The 19,683-nt window shown below is 53.8% G+C and overlaps 3 protein-coding genes across 3 annotated transcripts; 2 read left to right on the top strand and 1 right to left on the bottom strand.

Moving 5' to 3' along the window:
* Positions 1-98: 98 nt before the first annotated feature.
* Positions 99-3,122, top strand: IFI35 (interferon induced protein 35). The gene is made up of 9 exons (XM_062507947.1): positions 99-196; positions 272-364; positions 607-762; positions 1,076-1,183; positions 1,490-1,634; positions 1,853-1,983; positions 2,156-2,345; positions 2,619-2,725; positions 2,847-3,122. The coding sequence occupies exons 1-9, from the start codon at positions 182-184 to the stop codon at positions 3,036-3,038; spliced, it is 1,137 nt and encodes a 378-aa protein (XP_062363931.1). The 5' UTR covers positions 99-181; the 3' UTR covers positions 3,039-3,122.
* Positions 3,123-3,308: 186 nt separating this feature from the next.
* LOC134053112 (uncharacterized) lies at positions 3,309-9,396 on the top strand. The gene is made up of 5 exons (XM_062507949.1): positions 3,309-3,591; positions 3,801-3,904; positions 4,835-7,693; positions 8,050-8,258; positions 8,720-9,396. Exons 1-5 carry the CDS (start codon positions 3,414-3,416, stop codon positions 8,787-8,789), a joined length of 3,420 nt encoding a protein of 1,139 aa, XP_062363933.1. The 5' UTR covers positions 3,309-3,413; the 3' UTR covers positions 8,790-9,396.
* Positions 9,397-12,217: 2,821 nt separating this feature from the next.
* On the bottom strand, positions 12,218-17,973 carry VAT1 (vesicle amine transport 1). Its single transcript, XM_062507950.1, has 6 exons — positions 17,647-17,973; positions 16,630-16,837; positions 16,129-16,299; positions 15,952-16,041; positions 14,784-15,025; positions 12,218-13,795 (listed from the first exon to the last, which is right to left on the bottom strand). The coding sequence occupies exons 1-6, from the start codon at positions 17,971-17,973 to the stop codon at positions 13,694-13,696; spliced, it is 1,140 nt and encodes a 379-aa protein (XP_062363934.1). The 3' UTR covers positions 12,218-13,693.
* Positions 17,974-19,683: the final 1,710 nt, after the last annotated feature.

The following is a 19,683-nucleotide window of genomic DNA, read 5'->3' as shown; positions in this document are numbered from 1 at the left end:
AGGGCAGGGCTGGGCGGGCCCGGCCTTCCCCCGCCCCCGGGCCGCGCTCCGAGGGGCTGGGGCGGGGCCGCGAAAACGAAAGCGAAAGGTGGGAGCGGATGCGCTGTCCCGGCAGCCAGGGCAGGGCTGGGCTCCCCGCGGGACCGGGGCTCCGGTCCGCGCTGCCGCCAGCGTCGCGGGGATGGATTCGGAGGAGGTGAGGAGGAGCTGAGCCATGGGGACCTGCGGGCGGGGGCTGGCGTAGCACGGCTGAGACATCTCCTGTTTTTAGAGCTCCTTTGTCCGGCTGTCCCCCAACGAGGCCCCGCAGAATGATGGCTCGAAGAGCCCCGAGCGGCTGCGTGAGGAGGTGGAGTGGTGCAAGGTGGGTCCGGCTGCACCCGAGGGGGGTTGGTCGGTCGGATCCCAACTGTCCGGGTTCCGCCCGGTCGGCCCTCCCAGGAGCTCGGGTGTCAGAGGCGGCAGTGAGGAGTAATCCCATGGAGAGGAGAGCCTGTTCAACGGTCCGGGCTTATTCCCAAAGGCACAGCCTGTGCCAGGGCTGGGTGGCTGGTGGGGGTGACACTCTTTCGTCAGGGTCTTGTTGTCTGATGGTGCTTCTCACAGGAGCTTTACCGTATTCTGGAGCAAGACCATACAAAGCTACAAATAGCCAAGGAAGCTGCAGAGCAAAGGACACAAGAGCTGAAAAAAGAAGTAGAGCTTCATAAAATTTTTGAGCAACAACTGACTTTAAATGGAGATGAAGAAAGAGCCCACCAGGTTGGTGCTTGGTGGATGTGTCTTAGGCTTGGAAGGGTGGCAGGTAGTGCAGGGGCTGCATCATGCAGGTCACTGCTCTGAGATCACTTACTTGGGATCCAGCAGAGGTTTCATGGGAAATATAAGGCCTGTGCAGTGCCACTGGGAGGGGAGGGCTGTCGTCAAAGGACAGGAACCAGAGCAGAGCTGCAGGCAGTCAAGAGAAGGAGAATGGGCTGGAGTGTGCACACAAGAACAGTACTGTGCTCAGAACAGACGTGTACTGCAGCCCCTCGTGTCCTGGTGTTCCCTACTTTCCACTCCTTCCTTCCAGATTTTTACAATTAAGGAGGAGAACAACATACTGAGGCAGGAGAAGCAGATTCTGGAAAATAAACTGGAAGAATTGAAGAAGAGGGTCCTCCGGAATAATCCTATGATGGTAACAGAGTGTGTGTTGTCACTTGGGTCTGCTGGCAAGGGCACAAGCCTGGCTGGAGAAGCTGCAGTTGACTGCAGTTGGGCACTGTGTGATGACTGGAACAGCTCCTGCTAGCAGGTGGCTCCTCTACCAGGGCCAGGAGCTCTGGTCATAGCTTTGGGATTCCAAGTACAGCCAGACACTAGGAGAGACCCTGCTGAGATTCTCCAGCTGTTTATTTGAGCCATGAGTTTATTTCTAGTCCATTGATAGGCAGGGACATGCCCTGTGCCGTCTCCTCCAGGTGCTGTCTGTACTTGAACCTAGATGCCGTCTTCCTTGCCGAAAAAGAAAGTGATCTTTAAGGGACTCACAGTAAACAAGGAGGACATGAACAAGCTGATGCTCACCCCACTGATCCACTACCCTCTGCAGGGAGGCTCAGCTCTCATCACCTTTGAGGAGGCAAAGGGTAAGTGTGAGAAGAGCACTGCTCCAGCCAGGTGTCCTTGATCATTTTGGGGCCTGCCCTGTGTCCCCTCCCTGTGCCAGAGTTTGGTGTTACCCCTCTCCCTGCCTTGTGTGGGGCTGTGCCCCATCCCTGACACCTTTGCTGTGTCGTGTCCTGTCCTGGAACGTGCTGGGAGTGAGCAGTCACTTCCCTGTGCTGGGGACTCTCCGTGCTCATAGTGGCCCAGAGGATCATAGAGATGAGGGAGCACACAGTGGAGCTGAGCTGTGGGGAACTGGAGGAGCTCGACCACTGCAGAGTACAAGTGCAGGCAGTGCCAGTGGAGATCCCACTGCCATCTGCCCTGGAGGTAGGGCCCGTGGGTGTCCTGCTCCCCGTGCCATGGAGCTGCCTTGGGCACGCTGCTTCCCCTGTCTGAGCCTGCCTCGACCACGGCACTCCTCCCAGCCATACCCAGCACTGCTCCCCTGAGCTCTGGGGCCAGTTCTGCCCTGGCACTCAGTGGCCCATGCCACCCACAGATGAGGCTGAGTCAGAGCAGCAGGAGCATCCTTTTGTCTGACTTGCCGAGCCTGGATATCTCCAGGGAGGCACTGCTGGACAAGCTGGAGATCTTCTTCAGCAAGACAAAGAATGGGGGCAGCGAGGTGGAGAGCAGGGAGTTCCTGGAGGACTCCGACCAGGTGGTGCTGACCTTCACACAGGATGGAGGTATGCTGAGGGGGTATACTGGGCTGGTGTGGCTGGCAAGGGTAGAGCAGCCCAGCCTGCTCTGCGGGGAAATCTCCTGAGAGCAGATGAAGCTGTGTTTAGGGAACAGGGAAGATAGAGTGAGCTCCTGGCTGTCCTGCCTCCCCCAAGACTGTGCTGGTGTGCGTGAGCTGAGCAATGAGCTGGGCAGTGTCAGCCTTGGTGCCTATGCCAGGGACAGAACCTCCCCTGGAGCTTACCTGGGCAGCTCACAGCTTTCCTCTCCATATGCAGTGGCAGAGCCGCTGATTGAAAGAGAACATATCCAGGTGTCCATTGGGACAGGGGAATACAAAGTCAAAATATCACCGTGCATGAATGGAGACATCTCTAACCTGCAGGTAAGGGCATAAGCCCTGTGCAAGCAGCACCTACCAGCCTGGGTTGAGGCAGTACAGGTGCGGGGGCTCCTGAAGCCCGTCTCGCTGCACTGCTGTGCCGCTCACCCCCTGCTCTGCCCAGCTCCAGCCCTCCTGCTGCCCCAGAACTGTCCTGCTCTTGGGCATCCCCGATGTGCTGAGTGAGGAGTCCATGAGGGACGCCCTGGAGATCCACTTCCAGAAGGCCAGCCGCGGCGGCGGGGAGGTGGATGCCCTCGCCTACGTCCCAGCGGGGCAGACAGCGGTGGCCGTGTTCGTGGAGGACACGGGCTAGTCCTGTCCAGCCCCGTCAGCCCGAGGCTGAGGAGCTCCGTGTGTCCGTTGGGCCGCGGGCACGGGGGAAATTAAATCGTCTGTTGGGAGCAGCCACCGTGTCTGTCGTGTTTGGGCCGGGGCGGCCTGAGGGAGGCTGGGCCTTTCCCCGGCCGCGCTCTGAGGGGCCGGGCCGCCCTTCCCGCGGGGCCCAGGGCGGGGCGGCCCCGCTTTCGCTTTCATTTCCCCGCGGCGGCGGGGCCGGAGCGGAACCGGGGCTGCAGATCTGGGGTGGAACCCCGGCGAGGGCCGAGGTGTGGCGAGGCGCGGCAGCCGCCGCCGGGGCTCCCGGGAGGCCCTGCCGGTGCGGCGGGGCCCGGGCAGGCCCGCCGTGGGCATGGCGGGCCGCACGGTGCGGGTGCAGGGCTTCCCCGCCGAGCTCCCTCCCGACAGGGCGGCCGACAAGCTGACCATTCACTTCCTGCGCTCCCGCAACGGCGGCGGCGACATCGCCGACGTGCAGGTGCTGCCCGGCTCCCCGCCCTGCGCCCTCATCACCTTCGAGGCACCAGAAGGTAAAGCCCGCGGGACCCTCGGGGACCCGGCCTGTCTCACCATCCCCAGCCCTGACAGTGCCTCCCCCACCCTCCCCTGTCCTGCCATCCTCTGTCTTACCACCCCTGTCCTGCTGTCCCCTCTCCCATCATTCTCTTTCCTGCTGTCCCCAGCCCCACTGTTGTCCCTTGGCTGGGCTGACGCAGGTCCGGGTGGCTTTTCCCACCAGTGGCCCAGAGGATCCTGAAAGTGAAAAACCACGTGCTGGCAATCGGGAGGACACGGTACCCACTGGAGGTGACGCTGCATGCTGCAGAGCTGAGCCCCGATGAGGTACTGAGGGGGCATGAGCCCCAGCTGCTCCCACACACACTCTGTGCCTGGCAGACAGCTCAAGAAGGGAGCCTCATTCTCTCCTTTCATCTTAATTACACTTAAATCCATTTTCATTCATATTCAAATGAAGATTTTTTTTTTCCTGTGCTAATAGCACAGGGACAGACAGGCAGGCTGTGTGCTCAGTCATCTGGCATTTGTGTCTGTCAGATGAAGGGTAGTCAGGATGGAGAGAGCAAGCACTTTTTCCCAGTCCATCTGGTGCCACACAGGGGATCCTGTTAATGCTTCTGCCTTGTCATCAGCTGGATGTACAGTGTATTGTTCCTCTTTCCTTCTCAGGAAAGCTTAGGATACAGACATGCTGGTATCTAGGGAGCACCAGAGAGTTCTTGTCTCTTCCTCCAATCTCAAGAGACAGTGGCAGTAGCCATATCTCGTCTCATGTTTTCATGTCTGAACCCCAAAAACAAAGGCCTGGGAACTAGCCTGGCCTTGCAGACATTTTTAGAAGCCTGTGGTGCCAAAAGTGCCTGAAGATCTGGAGCTGAAGCTCTGCAAGGGCAAGAAAGAAACTGCATTTCAGATACAGAAACAATAGTGGATTTCTTGGGTTTGGGCTTTTTGAAGAGCTCCTAGTGTGTAGAAATGTGGCCCTGTCTCTGTGTGGTTTTCCCCTCTGATTCCTTGTTTGCAGAAAGCTTTTGACAAATGCATAAGATCAAGGAGTTTCTTAGTCTGGGTCTTTTGGTCCTGTCTGTGTCAGGGTCCATCTCTCTTAAAAGTAGGATGCTGGGGGAGAGAGGTGGAAGAGTGTGTAATCTCTTCTGTCACAGTAATTCAGGGGCCAGATGTATTTGCCTTCTGTGCCTTGGAAAGGATTGGTTTTGGTCCTTGCTCTCTCACTCCTTTGCCGTCTACTTGCAGATCTTCATACATGTGTGCATGACAATTGACTATGGCAAGCTGCCCACGGGAAAAACCCTCCTGAGAGACTTGCACAAAGACTACAGCAGTGCACAGTTCAGCTTTGACTCAAAGAATATGCACTGCATAGTCCAGGGACCATTCACTGAGCTGCAGACCTTCAGCAGAGACCTGCTGGGCAGCCTTAACCCCAGGAGCCAAGCCACTGGTGAGATCTTCCTGCCAGCTTCCAGCTGTGGGGCCAAAGAGATGGGAAAACATGATCACCAGCAAGTGCCTGACTCCACTGAGTCAGCACAAGAGACAGCAAAGCTGCCAAACTGGGACCAGGTGCATGAAACGGCAGCTAAAGTCCCATCACCTCAGAGCCCAGTGGGTGGGGAAGCTGTGGAACTTTTGGGGAAGCTGGAGGACTTTTCCCTAGCAATGGATTCAGACATTTACTTGTACATGCAGAGGTTCTGTGCTGCTGAGTACCAAGGTGTGCTGCACCAACATCACATAGACGTGGTGGATGTCACTGGCGATGGCATTGCTGTATTGTACCTCCAACCATCTGGAGGTCTGTCTGGGGACATGGATGCCTTGCAACAGGCCCACCTGGCCCTGCAGCAGCTCTACCAGCAGCTGGAGGTGAGCCTGCGCAAGGAGAAGATTGCTAAGGAAGGGCTGGGAATAGACAGCCAGGCACTCAGGGCTCTTACACATGAGCTGCAGAAGCTGTGTCCCCAGTTGCTCTGCCATGAGGATGTGAAGCAGATTTATCTTGTTGGAAACCTTGTTGATGTGTCCCAGGCCAAGCAGTTCCTTCAGGATTCTATCACCAGGAGAGGTGCTGCACACACGGTTGACACACTGAGCAGCTCCCAGCCCTCTGGCACCACAGAGGCTGCACAACACAAAGTGCCTGTGGATACTTCAGGCACAAGACCTAGCCCAAGCAGGCCGGAGTTGAAAAGTGAGTTTAAGCTAGCTGCCAACTTCAGTACCCTGAAAGCTGACAGGTCTCAGGCTGGCCAGGGCCTCTTGCTGCATCAGGACTCTCCACCGGTGGGACAGGTACAGCTTTCTGAGAAACATTCATCAGAGACAGATGCTCCTGGTCTGAGTGACCAAAGGCCACTGACCCGGCAGTATCGGCCTTCCACCCCTATGACAGATAAAGTTCTGGGGTCAGCAGCAGAGCCTCAGCAGAACAACCCCACAGGAAAGGACCATGGGGAAGGAGGTGCCAGACTCACAGGACAAAAGGTGATGTTGGCCTTTGCAGGCAAAGAAAACAGTACTTTCCAGCATCCTGAGGACTCTAAAGGCTCAGGTCCCATTGGGCACCACTCCCACACTGGCCTCTCCAGTATCTGTGATGTGACATGGACCTCTCTTGCTTTAGGCTCCAAACCCTCTGCATGTGCACCTGCGCTGCGGCGGTCCAACAGCTTCTCCCTACCAAGGGCAAAGGAAAGCAAGAACTCTGGAGACTGCAGCACCAGGATGAGTGAGGAAATGAGCCTGGACTCTCTGCAGTGGTTTTACCTGAAAGATGTCTGCCATGCTACTATTGATGAGCTGTGCAGGGCTGGAGGGGTGCACATCTCAGAGCGCCACGCTGGGGACTGCACAGTGCTAACACTGCAGGCAGCGGACCGGAGAAGGCTGCTCCAGGCTAAATGGAAGGTGGAAGATCTTGTGCAGAAGTGCCCTGACTTGGTGTGTCAGAGTGTGAGCTACTCAGAGCTTGCTGTCAGTGGTCCAGATGACAGTGCCCTGAGTGAACTGTGCAGCCTCTTGCGAGGAAAATCCTTCCAGGTTGGACTCACCAAAGACAAGTACAAGCTCTATCTTGCCTGCCCCAAGGAGATGCTGCCAGGAGTGACTGAGGCTTTCCACGTGTTTTCATCCAGGAGGCTCTGTGCCGTGAAGTCTTCATCCATGTCTCCTGGACCTGAGAGTACAGGGAAATCAAGTGTCATCCAGCCAAGAAGAAGCCAGGACCCAGCCCTTCCTGGCGGCCTGAACTCCCTACAGCACCTGAACATCAGCAATAAAGTAGACTCTACGGATGTGCTCAGGGCTTCCTGGGTGCCAGAGGCGGAGGAAAAGAGGTCTCCCAGTGCTTGGAGCTTCCAGCAGGCTTGGGGGCAGGAGGGGGCCAGGGCCCATATTGATTCTGGGTCTGAGAGAGAAGGAAGCAGCTTTCTGAGCTTTGTTCTAGGGGAAAAGCCAAGTCCTCCTGGCCTGAGGGAGTTCCAGGAAGAGCGGAAGACAAAACTGTCCCTGGGGGAACCTGACACCACCCGACTAAAACAAGTCTTGCCAGACAGATTCCAGTTTGCAAGAGACAAGAGCAGAGGAGGCCACAATGAAGCAATGGGACAGCAACACTGTCCAGTCCCTGCAGCTGACAGGGCCCCTCACTCTCTGCCCACCTGGCTACTCAGGGCCACGGCTGCTGGGCCACCACCAGCTGTGGCCCAACAGGCACCTGCAGCAGAGCTTACAGATCAGGGAAGGGCCCGGTTCCCAGGGGGTAGGAGCAGTGAACAGGAGGAGCCCAACCTCCCATCACAGCAGACAAGAGACCCCAGTCTTGGAAAGGAAAGCAGCACGATCCCTCTGGGCCTGTGTGATGCTTGCCAGGGCTCAGGTGTGACCTGCCAGGGCCCCTGTGGCCATGCCTTGTGCAGGACATGTTTTGCAGCAGACAATATGCAGCCAGCTTGCTGCACATCCTCCTCAGCTGTCCAAAGCTGCAAGATCTCGGGGACACTGAAGATCTCCTCCCTGTCTCAGAGCCTGCCTGGATACTATCGGGACCCAACACTTCACCTTGCTTACAGCATCCCTGATGGCGTGCAGGGGGTAGGTACCACCACAGAGCTTCTCCATCCCACTGCAGCCCACACGAGGGGGGGGGGGGGGGGGTGTCTGTCCGGGTGATTTGGGAGGGAAAAGAGCAGCCACAGCTCCTTGCCCCACATTCAAAGCAGCAGAGGAATCTAGGAAAATCTAGGAAAGGCAAAAAGCTCTGCACCAGGTTTTGGAGCAGCTTGCTGCTTCTCAAGAGCATGTGTGACCTCTGTTTGTAGTTGACAGTGACTATCAGCCCATGGGTATCATGGTCATTGGTGTAGTTTTCAAGCAAGACAAACCTTAGAAATCCCCTCAGAGGCACACCACTCCAGCCATTGTTTAAAAGGTCTTATTCCTGTTCTAAGGTTGGGGACCCTCGCCCAGGACAGCCTTACAAAGGGGGGAATTTTTGTGCCTTCCTGCCTGATAACAAAGAAGGGCTGAAGACAGCAAAGCTGCTGAAGAAAGCATTTGATCGTGGGCTGACATTCCAGATCAAGTCCTGCAATGGAGAGGAAAGAGTAACATGGGGCCTTATCCCCCACAAAACATCCCGGGATGGAGGCAAAGCCAGGTATGGCCCAGCTCATCTTAAGTTCTGGGTATGGTTGTGGGTTTTTCAGCAATTGGAAGAGGAGAACCATGGGCTCCAGCTCAACAAATCCTGACTCTTCCACCCTCCCACAGTGGCAGAGTTAGTGGCTCCCTTTGCTTTAGCTTGCAGGGCAGCTATGGCATGGCAGACCAGCCCTGGCACCCTCCAGCTGGAGCAAAAGCCCCTGCCCATCCCACAACCATAAGTGATGTGGAAACCTGTAAGTTCCCCATGGACAAGAATTCTGGGCCCTGTTCACTTACAGCTTTTCCCATGACAATGCTGGGTACAGGCTGTGCCTGCAGGCAGCAGGACATCCCACGAGCAGGACTTCCACTCTCTTCCATTCCCGCTGGAAGGTTTGGGCAAAAATAAAGGGCTGATTCCCACTGTGGTTTTGGCACATCAGGATTTACAGTGCTTCCCTCTCTGCCCTGCAGGAATGGCTACCCGGATTCCCAGTACCTCGATGAGGTCAGCACAGTTCTGAATAAACTGGGCCTTGTGTGATTTTCCCACAGCCACAGCCTGTGGCTTCCCTTTGCCTTCTTTTCCTGCTGAGAAAACTGCAGCTTAACAGACAGTTCAGGAAGAAGCATGTGTTTGTCAAAGGGGCTCCTGTGTTCCCCAGATGGAGCCAGAAGTCTGTACATTAGTAAAGAGCAGCACCTCTGTCCCTGCCCCATGCAGGCCTCAGTGCTTCCCAAAAACCCCAGCTCCTCTTGGATGCATGTTGTGCCAGTCACTCACAGAGCTGATTTCAGCTGATTGCAGGCTGAGTCCTGTGTGGCTTTCAGAAGCACATACAAACCTGGGCAGGAATCTGCACCTAGTCCAGCCCCAGCTTCTGGAAGTCTCTTCCACCTCCTGCCACTACAGGCAGGTTCCAGCTCAGCTGCTGCCAGAGATGAACTGTCTTTAGTGTCAGCTCTTGTCACTGACAGCTCAGGCCCCAGCAGACAGCCCCATGCTCCAGCCCCTCCCCAGCACCTGCTCTGAGGCCACAGAGCAACCACAGCCGCTGCCTCCCAGGGACAGTATGCTGACAAATAAACAGGATTTATTCTCATGGTTGGTAGTGGCTGTTCATGCCTGTCTTACCCTCAGCCAAGGCACTCACTTCACCCCACCTGGCTACTGAGACAACCAGATACAAAGTACAGAGCCCAGCTAAAGGCTTCACAAACAAAAATCACCATGGCTGCCCTCCAGAAGAGTGTCAGGAACAGCACTCAAGCCAACAATCAACAGTTGTCCCTGAGAGCAGAGGCATCTCCTCATGCTGGGAGCATTACACTTTGTCAACTGAACCTGCTCTGAGCTGTGGGCAGAGGGCTAACTACAACAGAAACCAAAGCAGCATACTGTGGAAGGTTTTGTTATGCTTTTAATTAACATTTGAAACACATAAGGCATATGGTAACATTTGACAGAGGAACAATACACATTGTAGTCATGTAAACAGCAGTGGCACACTTGTCTTCTGTCCAACTTCATTACACATACAAAGCGAAATATATTTTTTAAACAAAAGATTTGCTATGTGTCTGTAGGATGAGCATCACTCATATCACAAATCTGCAAATCAACACAATTCAGACAGTACAGACCAGACCATATGCTGTAAAAGGCTCACTCAGAGTCTAACACATTTCACATCATGCTCATGTACTACTTGCCAATAACACTTTGCCATCACGAGAGCTCAGCACACCAGAGACTTCAGGCAACCAGAGTGGTTTAACACCTATGATAGCAGCCAGGATCCTGCACTAGCTGAAGCCTGACACACACAGTGCTTCCTACTTCTCCCTGGCCAATCAATTCTAGTTTAATGCAGGTGTCTGAAACAAAACATAGAGCTGAGCTCCTTCCTAGAGCACTTAGCAGGGGCCACACTCCTCTGCACAAGCAGAGGCCACCTCTGCTCCCCCTCCTGCAGTCAGCTTGCAACACAAGTGATATTCAGAGAACCAAAGAGAGTAAAAAATGTGGCAACCGCTGCCTGCTGATAGCAAAGGAGTTGCACTTTGTCCAAGACCAGAAGCACCAGGCTGGGAGGCCACCACAGCAGTGACAAGAGAGGCACTGGCACCGAGCCCCCTGCAGCAGGCAGGGCCCTGGGTGCCTCCTCCACTCATCAACTCCTTACGCTTCCACTTGGACTCCTCATGGCACAATCTTTGAGTCAGACAATCAGTACAATAAACATTAAATTGCACTTCTGGAATGGCACAACCTTTGAGTCAGACAATCAGTAAAATAAACATTAAGTTGCACTTCTGGAATGGCATACATGATAAGTACAGGAATCTCCCAGTTCCTCAGTAGCACAACTTTGCCCTAAAGAAGCAACACTGAATGGGATGATTTTTATCCTAGGGTTTCATTTTGGTTTTTTTGCTTTGGTCCTTAGTATACAAACTGGCTGGTTAACTTGATTAAGACACTTGAAGTTGTTTTACATAGGTTCTATACTTACTGGCCCATAATAAAAGTAAAAAACCAAAACACAGCCAACCATACCTACCTAGACCAGAGCATTGAGCGGGGTGGAGGATTGAAAGGTTACATTTAATCTTAGTCTTCCTGTAGAAAACACTGTTGCTACCAAGAGACCCAAAATAGCCAGTGCTGAACTCCAACAGGCAGTAACTGCTTGGCATTCCTGCCTTGATAAAGGCTTCAGGAATTTCTAGGTAGAAGACACGAGAGCCCGAAGAGAGCCGGGAGCTAGGATTGTTTCCAAAGAGCCAAGGCTGCCAAGGAACAGCTGATAAAAGTCTCACTCAAGGCTCACTCTGGAGCCAAACAGCTGCCCCAGGAAAGACAAGGGCTTTACAACAGCTCTTCTGGACTGGGGGGTACAGAACCATGAGGTCAGACCCAGAAAAGCTGGAACACCTGGGGAGAGAACAGCTAATTCACAAAAAGTCCAATGACATCACCAGCATTCACAGAACAGAGCTAATAAGACTCAAAACAGGGTTTTGGCAATACATTGAAAGGCCAGAATGGAAGAGGCCCCAGTGACTTCCTAGCCATGTAGCAGAAGGCACCGAGATGCTGCTTCCTGGAGCACACAGGAGGCAGCAGGGCAGAGGGGTCTGTGACAGCCCTGCCACACCACCTGACCATCCACGTAAGGCACTGAGCACAAATCTCAGAATAAAGCAGGGAGAGGATGTTACTCTGAAACACACCATAATAACTTTCCCTTTTACAATCGTGCATAGCCGAAAGATGTGTGGGGTTGTGTGCCTTTCATCAAGGTGAAGTCCAGTTTCTCAGAGGAAGAGGTCCAGACTTTCTGCATCAGCAATTCAGACAGTCCTGTTTTCACTTCTGGTAAAGCAGCACTGCACACTGTTGAATTCAATCTAAAGTAGCACAACAGGGCAGGCTGAAAGAAGCAGCAAGATTTTGGATTCAGAAAGATAAAAAGTTGTGCTTGAGAGTTCCATCAGCCTGTGTTTATGATGTTCAAGAGATGAACTGACAAGGATCTGTGAGAGGGCTCCAGCACTCCTCTGAGGTTATAGAGAACAAGGTTGTTGAAATATGTTAGCCAGGGCAAGACGCCTGGAAGATGTGCCCATACATACCTAAAGAACTCTGACTGGGCCCAAGCACCTGAACCACAAGCTGCACTGACAGACGGGAGTCCCACTGAAGCAGGCTGAGGGAGAAGCCAGAGAGGAACCCCAGCCTTGTGTGGCGTGGGCTCTCTTGAGTGGTGGTGGGGCTGCATGCCCAGCCCTGTGCCCAGTTGATACCTGCCCTCCTTGGGCCCTCCCTGTGGGCTAGTTAAACAGGATTCTAGTCTCAAGATTTTGCTTCTGGAGCAGGACTTCTTCCATGATGGGCAGCTCTTCTTGGTGCCCTTGGGTTTACCATTTCAAATCCAAAATTAAGCCCAAAAGGCCACCACACCTACAATCCATGACAACTTAGCACCTACAGCACCAGAGTTACCCAGGGCTTCAAGCAGGGTCCAGTGGGAAGGACAGCATCACCCAAGGTGCTTACAGAGCTGGGCTGGGGTATCTACATCTGTTTCCAAATGCACACAAGGAAAGAAAAGTAGATGAGAAACACTGATGAGTTCTGGTATAGAGAGGAGCATCCCAGGCAGCTCCTAAATCCTCAGTGCTGGAGCCCCAAGACACAGAATCAGAGGAGGAGGAGGAGGAGTCAAGCCCTGCTGCTGCAAATGAGCTAGGACACTACAGAAAACTGCTCAGAATGTGCAGGTCAAGAGGTTGGACCCACAGCTGGGCTGTTTATCATCATCTAACTGGCAACAGCTTTACAAACCAGTGTGCCACTGGGAGAGCCAGCCCAGGCTACTGGGCAGCCAGCCCACAGGACTGGCTCTTGAAAGTTACTTCCCAAAAACTGCAACACCTCCTCAGTGGGCAGGGCACAGCACAAAGCATTAATAGGAGACTATTTTGTTTCCATCTCAGTGAAGTCCAATTCAACACTGCAGCCCTTGGAAATACAAAGACAAGAGTGAAGCCCTAACAACACCAACTTGGAGCCCAACATAATAAAGCACAGAGCCAACATCAAGTGTTACAGTTGTTTGAGATACGGTTGAGTCCTTATGGTCTCTTAGAATCAGACACTGCTCAGACCTCTCTATACAATTTGGAAACAGAAAATGGACAGGATCAGGTTACCTAAATCAAACTTTTCTTCTGTAGTCAGCTATAGCCCAGCCCAACCTGTCAGGGTATTTGCTGACTGCACAGAGAAGTGACTGCAAATGAAGTATGATATGCCATAGACTCCAAATTGCCAGGATGGTCAAGGCAAAAACAACATCTGGTTACTATCTGGCTGTGTTAGTGGCCTTCAAAAAGCAGAGGGAATAGAGCCAGGTTAGCGTGAACAGAGGAGAAACCCCTGCTCGAATTAAACTAGGCCAGCTGGGGTTTTCCTTGGGTTGTGGAGGAAACATCCTACATTTGGCCAATCTTCTGCTGAACAGGCTTCCCAAAACTGACAGTACAAACACTTCAGCAGGGCTCAGTTTCTGAAGAGATACTTGGCAGCTGTTACAGTACACTGCACCATGACTTTACAGCGACAGGCTGTGCAGTTGTTAGCCACCAACTGCTTGGAAGGTTCAGCCTCACTGCCAGAGAAAAATAAGGAATTAGTCTGGGAATTCAGTGGAGAAACAAGTGGTTAGAAAACAGTATAAAATAAACAGGCTTCAAATGAGAGAGCAGGAGGCATATCTGGCAAAGGGTCAGTCACAACAAGAGCATGCAAACCTCATCTGAATGATAACCATGATGTTCTTGTACGGGTGAAGATGGAAGATACTGATCTGTCCATTTCCAGGTCCCAAAGAGATCAGGGACTTAAACCATGAATTCATAATCTGCATACATCTCTTCTCCTTAGTTCTCTGCTTTTTTAGATTCTTCCTTGGGTGCTTCAGGAACCAGGATGACTTTTCCAACATTCTTCTTTTCGTGCATCTGCCTCATAGCCTCTGCCACCTGCAAACAAAAGGAGTCTGGTAAGACCTCCACCCACTGCAGAGTGTATCCATGCCCTTCCTGGGCCCCTTGGCATCCCCAGACCAGTCTGAGGCCTAACTGGGAGGCAGCTTTCCTGGAAGTTCAAGTGAGTCCCAACCATTCAGGTGCCTCTGCACGGGTGTGTTTTGAACAGACCTGGGCAACTACCCCAGAAGGCCCATAGGAAACTATCCTGAAGAATTCACACACAAGGATGCTCTGCTCACACAAATGTGGAAGTGCAGTGTGTGTCACCACAGCTTCCTCTCCAAAGGGAGGAATCCAGCTACCTGCCAGGAAGACAAAGTCTCCACAGCTACACAAAACAATATATGCACAGAATTGTATAATTATTTTTAAGCATCTGGGCCAGGCCTGGAATCACTTTCCTTAAGCCTTTGCATCAGACTAGTTCTCAGGTATAAACACTGACTGATCATCATGAAGTTCTCTGCTCCCCTGCACAAGTCCTGCCCCAGCACAGGATTCCCAAGGGAAGAGCCTGACTCTGCCTGGACGCATCAATGCAATAACCCTGAGCAGAGCAGAGCTGCTGAAAAACCTGCTGCTCCCTTCTAATATCCTCATTCTGCTCCACTGCCTGGGCTCTTTTGCACTCTTGGAAGGGCAGCAACATCCTTCCCATCTGCCTGCTTAATTACAGGGTACAGACTACTCAGGGCATAGTGCAGTCTGATGTGGAACCCAGCCCCCTTCTGGCTGCTACTGCCCATGGAGCACAGCTGAGCACCTGCCCTGCTCCACAGGGACACTGTGTGGCATTGCCCAGCCCTGTGCACTGGAGCAGAAGAGCCCAGCCATTTTACTCAGCCTTAATATTTTAAAAGGAATAAGGCACTGAATGTCTGAGAACAGACAGTTATTAGACATTTTCAACAGTTCAGGCCCCATGAAAAAAGGTGTTCTCTCTGTACTGCTGCCAACCTGTATGTTAGCCCAGACTCACCTGATCAAAGGGCCATACAGAGTCAATTTTGGGCTTGATTTTGCCTTGACTGTACAGATTAACCAACTTGGCTACAACGCTTCCAAGAAGCTCAACTTCTTCATCCATATATCCAAGATGGTAGCCACACACAGCCTTGTTCTGGTTTAGGAGCTGCAAGGCAGTGATGCTGAACTGGTTCCACCAGGTTTTAGCCATAGCCATGAGGTTCCTCTTCTGCCCAGTGAGCAGGTTTGCTACACCTGAAAAGAAGGCAAGCCACAGATAAGTTGGAACACAACACCAGAGGCAATGGGCATCCCATGGAACAGTTCAGACCATGCACAGGGGGAACAGCCACTCAGCATAGTGAGGGACAGAGCTGAGAACTGGACCACAGCAGAACCTTCCCAGTCGACCTGCAATGGAAACAGGTAGCTGCCTCAGCCTCAAGATAGGCAGAATTTGGATTATCAGCACTCCTATGGCAAAAATGGAGAACTACTCTCTTTGACCCTCGTAAGGCAACAACAGTGCAGCTTTACTGGAGTGCTGGCAGAGGTAAGAAAGGGTTACAATTGACATCCAGCCAGGCTGGCAGGACAGCTCTCCCCTTCTCCTACAGCCCTGCTTCTTCAGGGGAATCACACGCTGCAGTGGCTGGGACAACCAAAGCAGCATACTGGTGCAAGTGTCTGGAATCCCACTGGGGGTTGTGTGAGGGCTTTGTCTATGGGACAAAATCACAGTGTTCCAGTGCTGGGGAATGGAGAGACAAGTATTCAGTAGCCTCAAACCTCATCTCCCACACATCCTCTAAAAGAAAAGCAAGGCTGTGCATTAACTCAGCCTAGACAAAGGAGCTATGCCAGTATTCTTCCCTGAGGACATTCCAGCTTCCACTGCAGGCACCAGCTTTTACTCCAAGAGAGATTTCACTGTGGGAGGGAGGAGCCTTGGAACCTGTGAACACAGCTCTGGGGACAATACACAAATCTCACTCTCCTGTGTCTCACCAAGCCAAAGGATCCTGAAGCCCTTAATGAAATAACAAAACTACAACACACTGTACAGCGAGGAATAGTGATGGTTCCTGACAGCCATGCAGTTCCAGACATGGAGCATTCCTGTGTGGATCCCATTCCACCATCACACAGTTCCTGGGTTTGGGCATCTTGCTCATACTCACCATAAGTGATGAGTTTACCCATCGGCTTCAACAGGTTAAAAGCTTTGGACGTATCAGATCCTCCCAGAGGGTCCAGGACAATGTCAACACCTAGAGAGGGAATGGGAAGTAAACAGAAGTTTCTTCACAATTAAAAGAAATGCAAGACAGTTGCAGAAGTCCTCCACCACATCATACCTTTGGGAGAGATTTTCCGGATCTCCTCTGCGTAATCCATTGTACGGTAGTCAATGGGGTGAGCAACTCCACTCTCCTTGAGTGAATCATGCTTGGAGGCAGATGCTGTTCCAAAAATGGTGACATTTTCTACAGTCTTGCACAGCTGGATGGCAGCAGTTCCCACACCACCTGAAAACCAGCAGTGAGAAACAGTTAGAAGCAAACAGCCCCTGCAGTCAGAAGAACCTCTGAATAGGTAAATTATTCCTGCCGGTACAAATCACACAGCCCAGCAGCCTCGGGAACAGAGGCCCTGCCTGGTGAGGTTGATCCCTGGGACACACTGGGAGAGACTGACCCCAGCTGCTGGGAAATCACGTCAGCATGAAGCCTGCATCTCTGCTAGGTGACATTTTGTCAGTCCAGTCCCATTCAGATAATTTCCTCACCCATGTCACTTATTCAGAAACTCCATGGTGAAACCAAGAGTCTCAGCATGGTCTGGCAAGAACTATTTACCTGCAGCCATGTGGATAAGGACACTCTGGTTGGGTCTCAGGTTTCCAAAGTCAAACAGAATCATGTAGGCAGTGATGTAGTTAACAAGAAGAGCAGCAGCTTCCTCGAAGCTCATCCCCTCAGGCATTGGGAAAGTGTGACTGGCCGGCACATTCACGACTTCTTGCCAGAGCCCTGACCTAGCCAGGACCATTACCTTATCGCCAACCTAAAATCAGAGGATGGGGTGGTTTGAAACAAGTCCCCTAGGCTAGCAGAAGCCATCATGCCCTTAGTACTCAGAGCCAGTGCATACACACTGTTCTCTGTGCACATGTCTGCAGGGACTGCAGCAGCCCGGGACTCAAGTAGGAGACCAGAGCCTTCTCTTTCCTCATCCAGAGACTGCAGCACAGCACCTCTCACCACAGACCTGGGCACACACCAGGAACTTCAGAGAGACCACAGGCACTCCAGGCTCTGGCTTTGCAGTAGTACCCAAACCCAAACTGTGGCTGCCCAAACCAACCACACCACTGCATCCATGCTGGATCTCCAACAAGGCAAGGGTCATGTCCTGCCCTCCTTGCTCAAGCTGGGAGCAGAAGTCTAAATACCAAACAATATTATTGCTGCTCCTTGTAAGGATCATCCTGCCAAGAGGCAGGAGCCTTTGGGAAACGTTTAGTAGCATCAATCACGGAAAATGCACGGCCAAACTTAGGAAAACCTCCTAAATCTAAGGCACACGTCTCCTCCCCGCGCCTCCGACTCCTCAGCCCGGCCTGTCGGGGGGCAGCGCTCCCGTGGTCCCGCGGAGCAGCAGGTCCGGCCGGGGGATTCGTGCCCGCCCTGCCCCTTTGTCCATGGCCTTTGTCCGACCGGCCCGCCCGCCCGACGGGGAGTCCCGGCCCCGGGACGGCCACCAGCGCTCCGGGAGAGCGGCGGGGCCGCGGGCACCGGGCCCGGGCAGGGGCGGGGTCGGCCGGGGCCGCACCTGCGGGGCCGTTCGGGGCCATCGCTCCGGGCAGCCCTCACCTGTCGGTCGCGGACGCCGTCGCCGAGGGCGCGGACGGTGCCGGCGCACTCCATGCCGGGGCAGACGGGCGGCGGCGGCAGCCGGTCGTACAGGCCCTGCCGTGCCATCAGGTCCGCGAAATTGAGGCCGCAGGCGCGGACGCTCACCGAGACCTCTCCGGGCCGCGGGTCAGAGCAGCGCCGAGCCTGCACCTTCACCTTGTCGTAGCCGCCGAACCCCGTCAGAATCAGCGCCCGGTGCTCGACCGCCTCCCCGCCGCTCATCGGCGGCTCGGGGCCGGGGACCGGCTCGGGGGCGGCGGAGGCCGGGGCCGGCTCGGCGGACATGGCGGTGCGGAGGGGCGAGAGCGGCTGCGGGAGCGGCGGCGGCAGAGCCTGGGCGCGGCCGGGGGCGGGCGGAGCGGCTCGGGCGGGGCCGTGCGGAGCGGCGGCGGCGGCGGCGGCGGGCGTGGCGGCGCTCCCGGGCAGCCCCCGCGCCCGCCCCGGGTCCGCTCCCCCAGCCGGACCCTGCCCCCCCCGGCCACGGACCCCCATCTCCTCCATGCCGCCTTTTTTGTCTTTTATATTCCCTTTATTTATTTTTTTTCCGCCCCAGCTAAATGATTCCTTTCGAACAAACGCGCTGCTTGCGTCCTTGCTGGGGATATGGTTGAAATGGCAGTTTTGCTGGAGCATCATTTCCCTGAGTTACTTCTACACTTTATAGTGCGGAAATCCTGACGCTTGCCGGGAGTTTAGTGGCCACGGCTCTGCGATGGCTGCGGGCGACAGGGAAAGGAAGCACGGGCTACACACAGGTCGGAGGGAAGAGCAGAGTTCTAGTCTTGCAACTAAAGGAAAATAAATTAGGCAGAGTGCTGACAGATCGCTGGCTGGATCCAGCCTCTCTTTCTGCCAGCAGACATCAGCATCCTCCATGAGCTCAGTGCTCGGATCCCTGCTCCGCTCCCAGACGGCACACTTACATCGGCAATGCCGGTTCGGTGCCATTTTGTGTGTGCAGAGCACAGTGGAATCCACACCTCGGTTGTCTGGTCTTGGTGAACCCATCCCTAACTACCCACAGCCACTGCAGGGTGATTGCTCAAGCGAGCAAATCAAAGAGCCCTTGAACCAGAGAAAAATCCATACCCAAAAAGAAAACACAAACCACCTGGAGGACAATCAGCGTGCTGGGAAATTTCTGTGTCATTCCCAAACCAAGCAAAACCTAGCACAATGACAGCTCTGGCTGGCTCATGGATCAGCAAACCTCGGCATCTCCAGGGCCTTTGCTGGCTGCAGGAGTCCCAGCGTGGCCTGCTGGGCTGGGCTGGGCTGCAGGAGCTCGGCATGACTGTGGCTGTGTCCTGCAGGGACATCAGGGCTGGGCTGCTCTGAGACTGACAGCTCTGGGACTGTTCAGGAAAAGGAGCACAAAGACAGGAAAGGAGGCAGGAGGACAGAGCTGGGGCAGGCTGCACATCATGTGGCTCTGCTGTGTGGCAGATTTATGGGTGTTGGAGTGGCTGCAGTGGGAATGAGGAGGAGACTCAAGTCCAGTTGCACGACAGGAGCATGTCTAGCTTTACCCTTTGCTTGCTCTTGGTCAGCTCTGAGAAATACAGATGTGCCTTCCAGATGTGTGGGCATTTCCCACATCTCAGATTAGAAAGATGCAGTCAAAACAATCCTCTATCTTCTAGGGCTCTTCCTAGGAGCTTCCCTACCTTTCCTTCCTTCAGTGATTTATACGCACAGCTGTCAGGCTCTTGTGGTGGATGAAACATGCTGATCCAAAGGGAGCTTCTATCAACCCCAGAATTCAGGGGATGATCCCCAGTGAAGGCAGTGGATTTGGGGAGTCAGATTCCTCTTCTGTGAGACTGCTCCAGCTTTGTGAAGCTCTGGAGCAGATTGGACAAGACAGGGACATTTCTGCACAGTGACAGATCTCTGTGGTTGGGCAGGACACTTTCTCCCTCGGTCTCTTTCGTGTTTCTGCGTCAGTTTTTTCTTATCAGCTCAGTCAGTAATATTTTCCCTGTAAATCCTTAC

The sequence above is a fragment of the Cinclus cinclus genome, chromosome 24 (genome assembly GCF_963662255.1).
Source record: "Cinclus cinclus chromosome 24, bCinCin1.1, whole genome shotgun sequence".
Taxonomy (NCBI): domain Eukaryota; kingdom Metazoa; phylum Chordata; class Aves; order Passeriformes; family Cinclidae; genus Cinclus; species Cinclus cinclus.
Note: the sequence above shows the minus strand (reverse complement) of the source record. Positions and strands in the feature narration are given on the sequence as shown.

Bases quoted from the DNA above. Each gene is read 5' to 3' on its own strand.
- VAT1 (XM_062507950.1), bottom strand. From the start codon at position 17,973: ATGTCCGCCGAGCCGGCCCCGGCCTCCGCCGCCCCCGAGCCGGTCCCC. The intron at 16,838-17,646 runs GTGAGGGCTGCC...CTCTGATTTTAG, and splicing joins ACGGCGTCCGCGACCGACAG to GTTGGCGATAAGGTAATGGT. The intron at 16,042-16,128 runs GTATGATGTGGT...TTCCCTCTCTAG, and splicing joins CCGGAAAATCTCTCCCAAAG to GTGTTGACATTGTCCTGGAC.
- IFI35 (XM_062507947.1), top strand. The intron at 1,635-1,852 runs GTAAGTGTGAGA...CCGTGCTCATAG, and splicing joins CACCTTTGAGGAGGCAAAGG to TGGCCCAGAGGATCATAGAG. The intron at 1,984-2,155 runs GTAGGGCCCGTG...TGCCACCCACAG, and splicing joins CACTGCCATCTGCCCTGGAG to ATGAGGCTGAGTCAGAGCAG.
- LOC134053112 (XM_062507949.1), top strand. From the start codon at position 3,414: ATGGCGGGCCGCACGGTGCGGGTGCAGGGCTTCCCCGCCGAGCTCCCT. The intron at 3,905-4,834 runs GTACTGAGGGGG...GTCTACTTGCAG, and splicing joins CAGAGCTGAGCCCCGATGAG to ATCTTCATACATGTGTGCAT. The intron at 8,259-8,719 runs GTATGGCCCAGC...TCTGCCCTGCAG, and splicing joins CGGGATGGAGGCAAAGCCAG to GAATGGCTACCCGGATTCCC.